We start from the raw sequence: 14,411 nt of genomic DNA, 5'->3' as shown, positions 1-14,411 counted from the left end.
CAGCAAGATTTTACATTTATTTATAGGCTACTAATAATTTTCTAACTTTAAATTATTCCAGAGAAATTTTCCAGGAGCAGATAGATACAGTGTTCAATCCCAGACTGCTTAAAACAATCCTTTAGTGGTTCAAAACATCAGAACCATGGAACTAAAAAACAAAATACAGCTTGCCATATACAGCATAGACATTTTCACATGCCAAATGTCAACATCAGAACAACACAAGTTTGAAGATTACATGCACTAAATACCCTGCTGTTTCTGGCATACCTCAGTTTATACTCTACCGGAAACAAACATTTGAAGGTACACTGTAATTACTTGCTATAAGATGAAATTCGACATAACAGTAATCATTATGTGCCACTGACTAGGAAGGAATCAGTGAAGGCCTTTGAAAAGCACAAAGTGTTATAGCTACACACAAGAAACTAATTAAAATACACCCTGAAGAAAGATACAACCATTCTTCTGCTGGGCTATATGGAATATGCTATGGACAATATTTATTAATAAAAGTAAAATAGTAAAGAAGAGATGCTACTCATTTCAAAAGATTCCTTAAAAGAACAAAACTCACTGTGCACTGGTCAAGTTGCCTTTGAAGTCCTTCAGTATCCCCCTGAACAGCCTTTTCTGTCATTAAGAAGTCTTTAACACCATCCATCCACTTCTGAACAACTTTTGAGTCAGTCTAAACAAATATAGTAAGGAAGAGTTGATACAATATCAGGATAAAGAATGTATGATACTTGCATTTCAACTTCTACTAGTATCAAAAGAATATTCTACAAGCTGCTAGCATTGTCTTGGTTTTGCATCAGACCAACTTTGGTTTCATTTTGGGGTTTGTTTTGTTGTGGGTTTTCTTTTGGAGGGCAGGGGTGTCGGAAATTTCTCTGTTCTCAAGTGTATACAAAAATTAAATTTACAACAGTGATATTCTTCCATCCACCAGAGCATGGTTTAACTGACACTGCAATGCTCCAGGCTATCACACAGAACCACATGATCAAGTAAGGTGGTGAATATGGCTTCAAGAAGTACATGGTTCACATGAAGGACCTGGCTGGGAATAGCATTTTCCTGATGACAAAAACGATGCATGGTTTCCACCACACTCGTTTGAAAGGCAAACTGCACTCTTAAGGAAAAGAAAGGACCCTATAAAAATGTGTATGTGGAGGAGTCAATAATGGTAAACATACTTAACAGGTAGAAACCATGCTGGGAAAGCCATTCATGTAACAGACACACAGCCATAAAAGGAACAAAAAAAAACATAGATTAGACTAATCACTAAAATTAAAAAAAAAAAAACAGCCTAGCAGTTTGAGGCCAATAGCAGCTACTGTACCCACTAGAGCAACTCATAGGGAAAACAGTAAATACATACCCAGTTTCAGAGTTATCTGATCTAACAGTTGGCAGTTGCCTTATATCCTTCAATAAGGTAGGGAGGGTGGGAGTCAGAAGCACTATCTCCTGCCCACACAATTGTGGATGTTCCAAATCGTGCTTACAAACAAAACCAACGCAAACTTAAAGCACAAAGAGAGTTTTTCCTTGTCTTAATCAAATTATGTGGTTGCCATTTTGCCATTTTTAAATAATATAGTTAGACTTCTTCTAATCAACATTTTTGGACTGTTTGGAGTTTTTCAATAGATGGCATCTCTTTATCCTGACACAATCATTATCATACAGAACTGTTATTAAGAAGCCAAGTCAAGCTCATCAGCTTCACCTTCTACTCTGCATGTCACTGAGGATGAAAGCATACACTTTGTTTTCTTAAAAATCTCGTACTAACAGTTTTTTCAAGATCAATACATTACCCATTGCTTCTCAAAAAATGTCTGCATTAATGAAAAACCATTAGACTAAGTTCATGTTTATTTTTAGCAAATGCTACCATTAGAGGTCAAAGTCATGACATTTTCTTCATTCCTTTTCCTTTTGGGGGAATTTCCTGCAGCTGATTAGCCTGAACATCATTTTCCAGAAAACAGACCCCAAGAGGCTTAACAGTGAACCATGGCTTAATGTAAAAAAATACATATTTATAAAGGCTGCCATTTGACAAGGCATTTTAGCACATAACTAATTTAGCTTTCTTACTATAAGATATTTACATAAGTAGCTGAAGTGAATTAAGTGGGATTACTCAAAGTTAGACACACATTTAAATAATTTGCTGAATCATAAGTCAAGCCTACAGAATTTTCATTAAATAAATGCTCCTTCATTGCACAGGTAAATAATTATCAATGGTCAAATAACTAGTGTAGACTGTTGATGTTCACAATTTTTAGACATGAACATCCACATCATAGAATGGTTTGGGTTGGAAGGGACCTTAAAGATTGTCCCGTTCCAACCCACCTGCCACAGGCAGGGTCATCTTACACTAGACCATGTTGCTCAAAGCCCCATCCAAACAGGCCCTGAGCACTCCCATAGATGAGGCATCCACAGCTTCTCTTGGCAACCTGTTCCAGTGCCTCACCGCCCTCACAGTAAAGAATTTCTTCCTAATACCCAATCTAAACCTACCCTCTTTCAGTTTAGAGCCCTTACCCCTTGTCCTATCCCTACATGCCCTTGTAAAAAGTTCTCCTTCGGCTCTCTTGCAGGCACCCTTTAGATAATGGAAGGCTGCTATAAGGTCTCCCCAGAGCCTTCACTTCTCCAGGACCAGTTTTTAAAACTTATTTCAGGAAGGAATGAAGATCAAATGTGTTGAATTTTAACTCGTTCATTCTTAGAAAAACCACGATGTACAGCCATGTAGCGAATTTAAAAGATCTGAAGGTGATACATAATCAAAGACGCAGAAAGTCATTCATTATTCCAGGTACAATAACACAGAATGCAAGACACAGAAAACTTCTTCTAGAAAATACAAGATGCAAAACTGATAATATGAGCCTTGTCTACTTTTCCCATCTCATGAGTAATACAGTCTGCTAGTAAAACATCACTCCCAAATCATGTCACTAAGGGATGTGTTGTCAGCTTAGGGGAGCCCCTATCACATCACAAATAACAGAAGAGCCACCTAAGCAGCAGGACTCACAGCCAGATCTGCCACCGACTTGCTCATCAGACTAACAAGGACATTTTAAGCATTGTTCATCTGTCTGCTCACTGTTAAAACAAGAATATTGACATTGTTTCTTTTCAAAAACCTAAATGTAAGGAGTGCTGTTTTGGGAAATGTCCATTTTTAAAGGTGAATTAGGAAAAAAAAGAAACATTAAAAATAAACTAACACTTGCATCTAGTTGCACACAACCACATGTTCTCCAAGGGCTGACATTCACTTATTCCTTTTTTATTTATTTTTCTTTTCTCCCCCACTTAATTTTTTTTTCCCCTTTAATAGCAGGATGCTTCAAGTTCTCTCTTAACCAAGGAGGTACTGCCCAGCCATTCTCCAAACTGATCTTGTGTCTCTGGTATCAGTGTTACTGACCAATTCGGTGTTTGCACCAGGACCACATAGCAATCTTTCTTGCAGTACAAGTTATGTCCTGGTCTGTTCAATGTGGTACACAGAATTTTTATTAAACTCATTCCACATGCTCATTTTTATTTATACAGTGCCAGACCACAAAAATCTCTGTATAGATTAGAACCACTCCTTCAAAAGGAAAAAATCAGAGTATGTAACATGACTGTTCATCCACTGCTAGCTCTATGAAACATTTGGAAAACAGAGGAAGTGCGTACTTAAAAATATCATTCATAAGAAAACGCCCCCAATGTAAGCCCCATATTTCTACAGACAGCATCAATATGTATTTCTTTCATTTTCAATTAAGAATAATAATTTAATATTAACAAAGCAAATATTAATAAAACAAGTATTTAATAATTGTCTTCTGCTATAATTTCTTTTTCAGTTTCTGTACTTCCTTCTACAGCAACAGGAAAATTTTTTAACATCTTACTGGAGAGTAAATTCTGTTCTCAGATCTATACAAAAAACAGTGCACTGCTTCAATGCTCTGCTCTCCATTGCAATTCAAAAGTCACATGGGCATGAAAATCTGTATCCTTCATCAGTGAGTGCTTCATATACACGGTATATGGTACCAATATCACTCTGGACAGCTATGGAGAACAGGATGCTTCACCTTTGACTGAAAAAACTAAATAATTTATCACTAACCAAAAACTTGCCATGTTAATACTGCACATGTTTACCCTCCTCTCAATAGCATACTGTCAGTTAAATACAAGAATTTCAGCTTTCAAGATCCACTCTTCACACAGTTAAAGCTGTGATTTAGGAAAGTAGGTGCATGTACAGACCACTCAACTGAACAAGATGCAAGTGCAGAAAAAGAAGAATTCTGCAAATGCAACAAATTAAGGGAGGGAAAAAATGCTGGTCAAACTGATGAGCTAAGTAGGTTTTGCACAGTGTAGCTACAGCTAATCAAGGCAACTGCAAATCTGCAAGCATTTGAAGAATAAGACTCATAGAAAGTTGTTGCACAAAGGACACTGAGGCAAACTTACGTGCAGAATATTTACTCTGTCATGCTAAATAATTAAGACCAGAGTGTGATGGTAAGTGAATGAGACATGGTGGGATATTGCAGATTAGGCATAAGTCAAGAGAAAAATGAATGAGGAAGTGGTTGCTGGAAAGTAATCATCAAGGCCTTGGCTAAGCCTCAGAAGTTACAAACCACCTCACTCTGGGCTGTCAGCTCCTGCTGACCAGCGGCACCAGCTGCTCCACAGCCCCACATCATCCCAGACTGCTGCAAGCAGCTACTGAAGGATGAGTCTGAAGGAGCCAGACTAAAAGTAGAAGCACAAATATACATGTTTCTGAATACATTTATGGCAGAGGGGGCTGGGGACAGGGACAGCTTTTACGTTTATGCTTCAGGTAGTACAGCCTAACAAATTAAACACACTTTTTCCCTCTAAAAGCCTACAATTCCCCTTCCTATTCATAAGTTGGTTTGTGGCTTCTATTTACAAGTCCACTAGTCCAGACTGGACTACCATATCTATGCTATTCATACACACAGATCACATACACACACTGCTGGGAGCAGCTCAAGTCCTGAAATAAATAATTAGTGAATAACACTTTACAAGCATGATCAAGTTATTCCCTCCAGCATTTTTTTCCATCAAGTAAAACCTTTAATGGGATTGAGGCTTTTACTACTTCTGAACCATAATCAGCAACGGCTTGTCCAACTTTCACTGAAACATCGTGCAAGTCAGTTACCTGGCCTTCGTAATATAAATTTCAGTTTAAACACGTCTGTACTAGTCATTAAAGATCCTGTCTGGCTTAAAATAAAAGAAAAATGAAAATAATAAAACCCACTATCAAACTGAAATCTGAATCAACTATCAAATAAAGGAATCATCTGCTGCTTCAGAGAGAACGAGAACAAGATTGAAAGAAACTTTTAAGGAAAGGTAGTGGTGTGCAAGCATGGTACCAATGTCCTGAAGAGGGTGCACAGACAGTTGTTTATGTTTATAAATTGTGTGATATATCTTCTCTTAAAAAGAATGCAAATAAATCCACACACTAAGATATGTTTAATGGATGTGAAAATACTTATTTGATAGCTAATGTGCTTTCCTCATAAGAGGATCTCTAAAGCACCTTCTTGATTTTTGAATTTTAAAATGCAATATGAAAAGGAAAATAATATGAAACTTAAAGCCTAGTTAAACAATACTCTAGGGAAAAACAATGGCACTGTATTTGGGCTTTTATACTGCTGTGATGAGCTTATACTTTCAAGCTGATAGTGAAGAATGGTTAGTGCCTATTTAACTTCTGGCTCACAGCAATATCATCATGGGCTAGATCACAATACATTTTCATTTATATTCATATACATATTTTCCTTATTTTTTTTCTTCCTCTCCCCACAAGAATACAAATAGTCTAAAGAAAGGAGTTTAAGCAAACACAAAGAAATCAATCTAACCAGTAGATACTGAGTCCAATTCAGTTAAGTTACTTAAGCACTCATGACTCCCCTTGTTGTCAATGGGTTAAGCATCTATGTACCCTTGCTTTCCATCCCTTCATTTTTAAAGCAGTGGGATTTTCTGTCATTCATATATATGTGCGTGCGTGCGCGTGTGTACATATATGTATGTATATATATGTAAGAGTGCTGGTTAACCTTAATTCTTTAACTATCCTTCCTGACACTTCAGAGGTCATCATTTGGAAAGGGAAAACTTGCAAATATCATTTTCTTTACTTCCTTTTTTAACAGGCTGCACTAACTCTTTATTACTGTTGACCAAAACACCACTTGAAGGAGCAGGTTTTCTGTAGCAAGTATGGATTACAATTATAGATGACAAACTAGTAAGGCATCCAACACCAACCACAATAGAACACATCTGCCACTGCTGGGACCAACAAGCACAGCTGACATACCCTTGACTTTAGCATAACCTTTGCTTCTGGTATTGAAAGAGGGAGACACTAATTTTATGTGAAAAGTATTGTTGTTAGAAGATAATATCCTGGGCACATTAAAAGTCCACTTCTACTCTGCTACAAATACACTACAAATGCTTTCGGCCTCTGTCAGACTAGTGGCTCACCACCATTTCACTTCTCAAACAGTATCATCTTGACTCCTGCAAGAACACAGACAAAGAAAGGTCTCTAAAGCAACTGAGTTATTTAACATTATGTAACAAAAATATTCCTTTCATTTTACCTCAAATATTCTCAACTTGGATGTAATTCCCTCCAGTAGTTTAACATCTTTGGAAATTTTGAGCTTTAACTTGTCCCAGTGTCCCTGCAGATGCTTGAACTCCTGAGCATAGATGTTTTTTATATCCGGAGCAGCATGTTTCTCCAAAGCTTTTGTTTCTTCAGCAAGTTTATCTACCCTGGGCTTCTGGGCTTCCAGTGTCTCACAAAGTGCCTACAAAAAAGAAAAAATGTGTCCTTCCAGTATTAGCCATACAACAGGTACACACGTACAAATGCAAGTACTTCAAAAGTTTCATTGTGCAGTGATTCAGCACATAGATTCAGTGAAGAGTTATATTCTGGTTACTGTAGTTATTGCAGCAGAGATGTTGAAACAACCTTTTAAGCAGAAAAATCTTCATCTGTTCGACTGGTGCAGCAGCAGAGATTACAGAAGGGATAGCAAAGCTTGGCCATGTAGCTAAACAAGCCCAGGTACCTACATCTCTCCTGTGCTGTGCAATACTGTCACGCAAGTTAAAAAAGCAATGGCTATGCTACACTGCAATCATAAAAGAACTGCCAATGTAGGTGTATGGGACCTCAGTATTTTCATTCCACCCACAGGTGTTTGTTTTTTTAAAAGAAAACAAACAAACAGGCTGAGAGTGTTCTTCCAAGTTCTGTAAAGTAAAATACAATATCTAGCTGGAAAGAAAGCCCTAGATACTAGAGTTCTGAAAACTACTTTTCCAGCTGGAATACAGGGAGGATACAATCTGAATATATTCACTGTGGTATTGCTGATAGAAACAATCTCTAATATTATAAAAATAAAAACCAGCTGAAGGTATAAGCCATGAAAAATGCTGCCATTTCATTGAACTGGTCATTTTTGTTATTCAGCTTAAATTTCCTTAGGAGAAATTTGGAATGAACACATGAAAGGATTATTAATTTAATTCATTTAATTTTGCTAGTATATACATTTTATGTGTACATGTGGAATGCGTGCATATACATTTTTCTGTATTTTTACCAAGGAAGAATTTTTTTATAAGTTTATGTTCTCAGATTTACTTTCTATTTATCCTTTCCCGGTAAAGTATACCACTTCTTCTAAGAGGAGAGTGAGGTAGAAATGAGACTGGGAAGAGGGATGTCTGTTTCAGCAAACAAGGGCTTTCTGTGCAACGGACCACAGACTGAGCAAATCCCTCCCTGCCTTGGGTCTATGCCTGAAGCACTTATCAGTGCCTGCTACAGTGCAGAAGCTGAACAATCCCAAGGTCCACAAGCAGCTCCATCATCTCCAGTTTGTTCCTATTTCCTGTCACACTCCTTAAAGCTCCCACACTAGCATAGTATGTCCTTTCAGGTTAATTAGTTTTCTGAAGAAAAGGGGAAGGTGAAATTTGGGCAGAAGCAGGAAAAGATAAGCCTTGAAAGACTGAATGCCATTGCAATTTAGGTAGCATATGGACCAGAAAATCTCTGCCAACTTTGAACAATACAGAAGCAACGCTAAATAGAAAATACAAGAATCAAACTTATTTTAATCTGCTAGTTCAAAAACGCCAAAGCACTAACACCTTTGTTTACACAACTTCTAAAAATGATCACTTTCTTCTAAATAGATAAGGATATAATCAGACAGGGCCTCTCCCCACCCATCATCCAGAGCTCAAGAGCTCCTTCAGAGTCACCTAAAGCCCCTCTTACGTGACCACACAGGGAAAAAAAAAAAAAAAAAAATCATTCTTCTGAATCAAGCATGATTCCACAAAAGCAGTGAGGGATGGCGAAGGGGGCATGAAAGTAATTGTTTATAGGGTTTTTTGGGGAAAAAGAATATAAAATAGAAAAAGTATTAGAGATGCACAATTATCTCCCTGGAGAGAGCTCCACCCTGCCCCAGTAACTGACATTTACAAAGCAACTGTCATCCATAGATTTTTCCTCTACTTTATAGGCTCACAATAGGAAACAAAATATTGTTTCTACTCCACAGAATTTGTGTATCAATTACCTTTATGGCTCACAAGCACTGTTTCCTTTTAAAAGGCAATCTAGAGGCCAGAGAAGCACAGTTACTGTCTCCAAACATCCAACCAGGATGAAGTGGGATGGCTTTAACCAGTTGACCCTCAGAGATAGTTTAGGCAGGCAGGCACCTCACATCTGGGTGGGCTTTAACCAGTGCTTGGAGGGGAGGTTACAAGGTTGCACACCATTGTAGAATCGGGTTACAGGAAAAATGCTGGATGAGGCATCCTGGGAAATGAAGTCCAAATGTACTCCCATGCACATGGGTAATGAGGTACCCCTGGTGACTGGTCAGGGGAGTCACATGTTACTTTGAACCCACGTATATAAGGCGTTGTTTCATTTGAATAAGGAGGATTTGGCTGAGAACCCACAAACTAGCTGGGTCTATGTGGTTTGTATTGTATTAACACACCATACACCACGGCCTATGCAGAAGGGCAGAGGCAGGGAGCCTGCACTGCCACATGGAGGGACATGGTCTCTCCAGGACAGCAAGCCCAGGCAGACCAGGCACAGGCATGGCTGTGGTGCAGCTCAGGCAGGGGTAGCTCCCAAGGGAGGGAATGGCAGCCCCCAGCTCCTGGTTTTCCTCACAACCACACTCAGCAGCACAGGAGCAGACCTTGGATCAGGTCGCCAACCTGATCCAACCAAGCCTCTAGGAGAGAGATACTTTTGTGGCCTTAACAACTGCTTTGGGACTGGTGAGCACAAGATATACATGCACACCAGAGTGCCTGGGGAAGCCACCAAGGTTGTCTGAGGTCCTCTTCCCCCAGTTAAGCAGTCTCAGTTCTCACCATGTCTCCTGGCACAGGCAGCAAGGGAAGCTGCAAAGTCTGCAGGCTCAGGGATAGCCAGTCCTTGGCTGGACATGTCCCTTGGTAGCCTGTGGTAACCCAGCTTTCAACAAGGCACCTCCAGAAGTGTCTTCCACACACCCCTCCCTGACCAAGATCCCTCTGAGCAACATTAGTTACCCCACTGAAAACAAGGCAGGAGAACAGAAGATGACCACAGTTGAGTTAGCAAATTCCTCACTTCACTGTGAAGGTGAGTTACCTTTGCCTGCTGCAGGGCCTTCTCAACTTTACTGGGTTCACTCAGTTCACTGGCAATGGACTCCTGCTTCCCCTCCAGCTCGCTCAGTGCGTCCTTCAGCTGCTGCAGGGACTCCACATACTCCTGGCTTGGCTGGCTTTCTGTCTCTGGTACCACAGAAAAGAGTAATGGAACAAAATACAAGGTAAAGAAATAGATGTGGGACACAAGTTATAGGAGATGTAAACATAATCAGCCTTCCAGGAGCTAAAAAAACTCTTCTGCTGATAACAATATTTTTCCTTTAAAAATATTAAATATATATATATATATAATGTACAAATATGTATTATATAGAATAAAATAAGAAATATTACAAACCTCCAAAAACATTTATACACTCTATCCTATTTTCAGAATTTTTCTTATACACCTAAGCACCTAAATCTGTTGGGGTCAGTGGAGTCATGGAATCAATAGTATTTTAACATTTACATGTCTCGACCCTCCCAATTTAGTATTTCTCATTTTTAAAAGTTTTAGACCTATCTCTTATTTGTCTGCAAACATACACAAAGATATCTACTATACATAGAAAACAAAGTATAACATATATAACAGCAATATAGTACATAGCAAGTAAAATATACACACTATATATAGTAACTATATAAGCTAGTATTTAGATAGATGTATATATATATACACAGACATACATAAAATACATATTGACATACATAAAATACATATTAGTGTAATAGTAGGGTTTGTGGTTTTGTGGGTTTTTACATTTTTTGTGTGTGTGTGTATATATATATATATACACACCAACATATAATAATAATAATAATAATAATGGCCCATCTTCGCGAACGAAGATTTGGGGAAAGGTCTTTTACCTTTCCAGCCTGCGCAATGGATTTTTTAGGTGAGACACAGCCTGCGCTGAACTGAGCCCACCCTTTAATCCTAAGGTTCATCTGCCGGGGCCAAGCAAGCTTGGACAATGGCAGTGAGGTCCTCAGGACGTAGGTTTGTTTAGAGTGTCCTTCTCATAGATGGATGGCCACACAGGGCTAACGACCTCCATCAGGCCAGGAGACCGGGATTTGAACCCGTGGTCGCAGCAGTGAAAGTCCTGCACGCTAACCACTAGGCCACCAGGGGTCTCAACCAACATATAAAAATAGCAGCTTTTAGCCTGTTGTCAGAACAGAGACGCTATCTAGGAAGAGTGAAAAGAGAATTAAAGTTTGGATGAAGTATCTGCTTCCAATTTTCAACTGCTTCTCAAAATTTGTTCAAGCCAGCCCTCTATGGAATCCCAGGCAGGAGACAGCACCTCATTCTGGCATTTCAGAATGAAAATAACAGATTTGGACAACTGCTGCAAACAGGATTTTGCCTGTAAGACCTGTACTGTGGTATGCACATTCTCTGGCCTTGGATTCCTAGGCAATTTTGCTACTACCACAAGTAAAAATTAATCTAACCCTTGTTCTCACTCACCAGGTACCTTTTAAACAGCTTACTGTCAGAACTGTCCTACCGTTCATAAAAATGAGTCAACATTTTTAGAGAGAATCAGAGTTATCTAGCTTCCTTTTCTCAAAAATCCAGGATCAATTTAAAGGGGATAAAAAAAGAATTCAATAAAAAACAGATAGGTGTGCTGTCACTAAACTACAGGAAATCCTAGAGGAGAAGAAAATAGTTAAAATAGCCTCACACTGACAAAAAATTGAGTCACAATTGCCATTAAAAAATGCCCATAGAGATGGGACTGAGTAGCAGTCCATGAAGGAATTTTCAGAGGCTCCATGAAAGGAACTGTTCTTCTGTCAGTCGAAGTCTCATCATCATCATCATGGCTAGGCTTCGCGAACGAAGATTTGGGAAGGGCTCTACCCACTTTTCTTGCAAGCGCGTTGGTGGCTAAAAAGGCCAATACGAGAGAGGCAAGTCCGGTTGCAAAAGACACAGCAGAAAGACTCCTTAGATGGTATATTCTGCAAGGCACGATTCTTTCTGCGTTGTCTTTTCTCCTCAAGGGTGATCCTGCGTGCTTTCTCAAAAGCATCAGCAGCGTTATAAATGATGTGTCTCCAGGCCTCCCGATTGGAGGCCAGAGTGGACCAGTTATGGTGATCAATATGCCCGAGGCTGAGTTGTTGCTTCAGGGAGTCCTTGTATCTTTTCTTCGGAGCTCCTCTCTTGCGGCAGCCGGTGGCAAGTTCACCATAAAGCAGGATCTTAGGGAGGCGGTGGTCCTTCATCCTGGAGACTTGCCCTGCCCAACGCAGTTGCGTTCTCAGTAACATGGCCTCAATACTTGTGATTGCTGCCTGTTCAAGAACAGATGTATTGGTCACATAATCTGACCAGTGGATGTTTAGGATTGTACGGAGGCAGCGTTGATGGAAGCGTTCTAGGAGACGCAGGTGGTGGCGGTAGATGACCCATGTTTCGGAACCATATAAAAGAGTAGACAGCACAATGGCTCTGTAAACACTGATCTTGGTACTTTTCTTCAAGTGTTTATTACGCCATACTCTTTTATGGAGTTTTCCAAAAGCACTATATGCCTTCGCTAACCTATTGTCTATCTCCCCGTCAATCTTACCATCCGAGGAGATGAGGCTGCCTAGGTAATTAAACTGTTGGGCTGATTTGAGTTCTGACTGGCCAATGGTGATGTGGGGATGATGGAAGACTTCCTGAGGTGCAGGCTGATAGAAAACTTCTGTCTTCTTTAAGCTGACTTCCAGCCCAAAGAGCTCAGCAGCATCTGCAAAGCAGGATGTTAAACGCTGCAGAGCTGCTTCTGTGTGGGCAACAAGGGCGGCGTCATCAGCGTAAAGCAGCTCCCGGACAAGATGGTTTAGGGTCTTAGTATGGGCCTTCAGTCGCCTTAGGTTGAATAGGCTTCCATCAGTACGATATCGAATGTAGATACCGTCCTGATCATCAAGGTCTGCCGTGGCCCTTTGGAGCATCATGCTGAAAAAGACTGTGAATAGGGTAGGAGCGAGAACGCAGCCTTGTTTCACACCGTTCTTTATTAGAAAGGGCTCAGAAAGAGAGTTGCCATATCTGACTTGGCCGTGCTGATCCTCATGAAGTGAGATGATCATTTTAAGGAACTTGGGGGGACAACCTAAACGTTCCAAAATCTGCCACAGACCTTTTCTGCTCACAGTATCGAAAGCCTTGGTGAGGTCAACAAAGGTTACATAGAGACCTTTGTTCTGTTCCCTACACTTCTCTTGCAGTTGTCTGAGAACAAATATCATGTCTGTGGTGCTCCTGTTGGCTCTGAAGCCACACTGACTTTCAGGTAGAATATCTTCTGCTATAGCAGGTATTAGTCTGTTCAGGAGTATTCTTGCCAAGATTTTGCCAGCAATGGAGAGCAGAGTAATACCACGGTAATTTGAGCAGTCTGATTTAGTACCTTTCTTCTTATACAAGGTGATGATAACTGCATCACGAAGGTCTGAAGGTAGTTCGCCTAGTTCCCAACAGCGCACCACAAGCTCATGAAATTTAGCATGGAGTGCAAGGCCCCCATGTTTCCAGACTTCAGGTGGGATTCCATCAACCCCAGCTGCCTTGCCGATTTTCACCTGCTGTATGGCCTTGAGGGTTTCTCCTAAAGTGGGAGCAGTATCCAATTCATACTTCACTGGTTGTTGTGTGATGGACTGAATTGCTGAGTCTTGGACTACACGGTTGGTACTGAAAAGAGTCTGAAAGTGTTCAGACCATCGATTCAGAATGGAGGTTTTATCTGTCAGAAGCGTTTGACCATCTGCACTGAGTAGTGGGCTTTGGACTTGGTATGTAGGCCCGTATGCTGTTTTCAGGGCCTCATAGAATCCTTTGTGATCCCCTGTATCTGCACATAGTTGAGTTTTTGCAGCTAGATCGATCCACCACTTGTTCTGGATGTCACGGAGTTTCTGTTGGAGCTTGCTGCAAGCAAGACGAAAGGCTGTTTTTCTTGCGTGACAGGATGGCAGTGCAAGGTGTGCTTGGTGGGCAGTTCTCTTCTTCCTCAACAATTCCTGGATTTCTTGATTATTATCATCAAACCAGTCCTTGTTCTTCTTGAGGGAGAACCCTAAGGATTCTTCAGAGGATTGCAGGATACTGCTTTTAATATGATGCCAAATTGTTTCAGGAGAGGAATCTGCAGAATCTGTGGAATGGTTATCAAGCTTAGTTTGAAGGTTTGTCTGGAATCTTTCTCTTACTGTGGCTGATTGGAGATTGTTGACTTGGAGTTTTCTCCTTGGGATACTGCCCCTTTTGGGTTTGAATTTGAGAATAAAGTTGAGTTTACAGCGCACAAGCCGATGGTCTGTTTGGCATTCTGCGCTGGGCATCACGCGGGTATGGAGGACATCGCGGACATCTCTCCGTCGCACCAAGACATAATCAATGAGGTGCCAATGCTTAGACCTGGGGTGCATCCAGGTTGTCTTCAGACTATTTTTCTGCTGAAAGATAGTATTGGTGATGGTAAACTGTTGCTCCGCACAGAATTCTAGCAGAAGTCGACCATTATCGTTGCAGTTTCCAACACCATGCTTGCCTAATA

At 40.3% G+C, this 14,411-nt stretch overlaps 1 protein-coding gene across 4 annotated transcripts in view; it reads right to left on the bottom strand.

The window, feature by feature from the left end:
• UTRN (utrophin) overlaps positions 1-14,411 on the bottom strand; it is a 380,224-nt gene that overhangs the window by 254,712 nt on the left and 111,101 nt on the right. For all 4 annotated transcript variants that reach the window (XM_027687304.1, XM_027687284.1, XM_027687314.1 and 1 more), the window contains 3 exons: positions 9,830-9,975; positions 6,738-6,950; positions 584-697 (listed from right to left, as the gene is read on the bottom strand). In XM_027687304.1, the coding sequence (XP_027543105.1) occupies positions 584-697; positions 6,738-6,950; positions 9,830-9,975 (473 nt within the window). The remainder of the gene's footprint in view (positions 1-583; positions 698-6,737; positions 6,951-9,829; positions 9,976-14,411) is intronic.

This window comes from Neopelma chrysocephalum, unplaced genomic scaffold (assembly GCF_003984885.1).
Source record: "Neopelma chrysocephalum unplaced genomic scaffold, ASM398488v2 Primary Assembly neopelma1_23, whole genome shotgun sequence".
NCBI classification, from domain to species: Eukaryota; Metazoa; Chordata; class Aves; order Passeriformes; family Pipridae; genus Neopelma; species Neopelma chrysocephalum.
The sequence above is the reverse complement of the archived record's forward strand: the minus strand, read 5'-3'. Positions and strand labels throughout refer to the sequence as shown.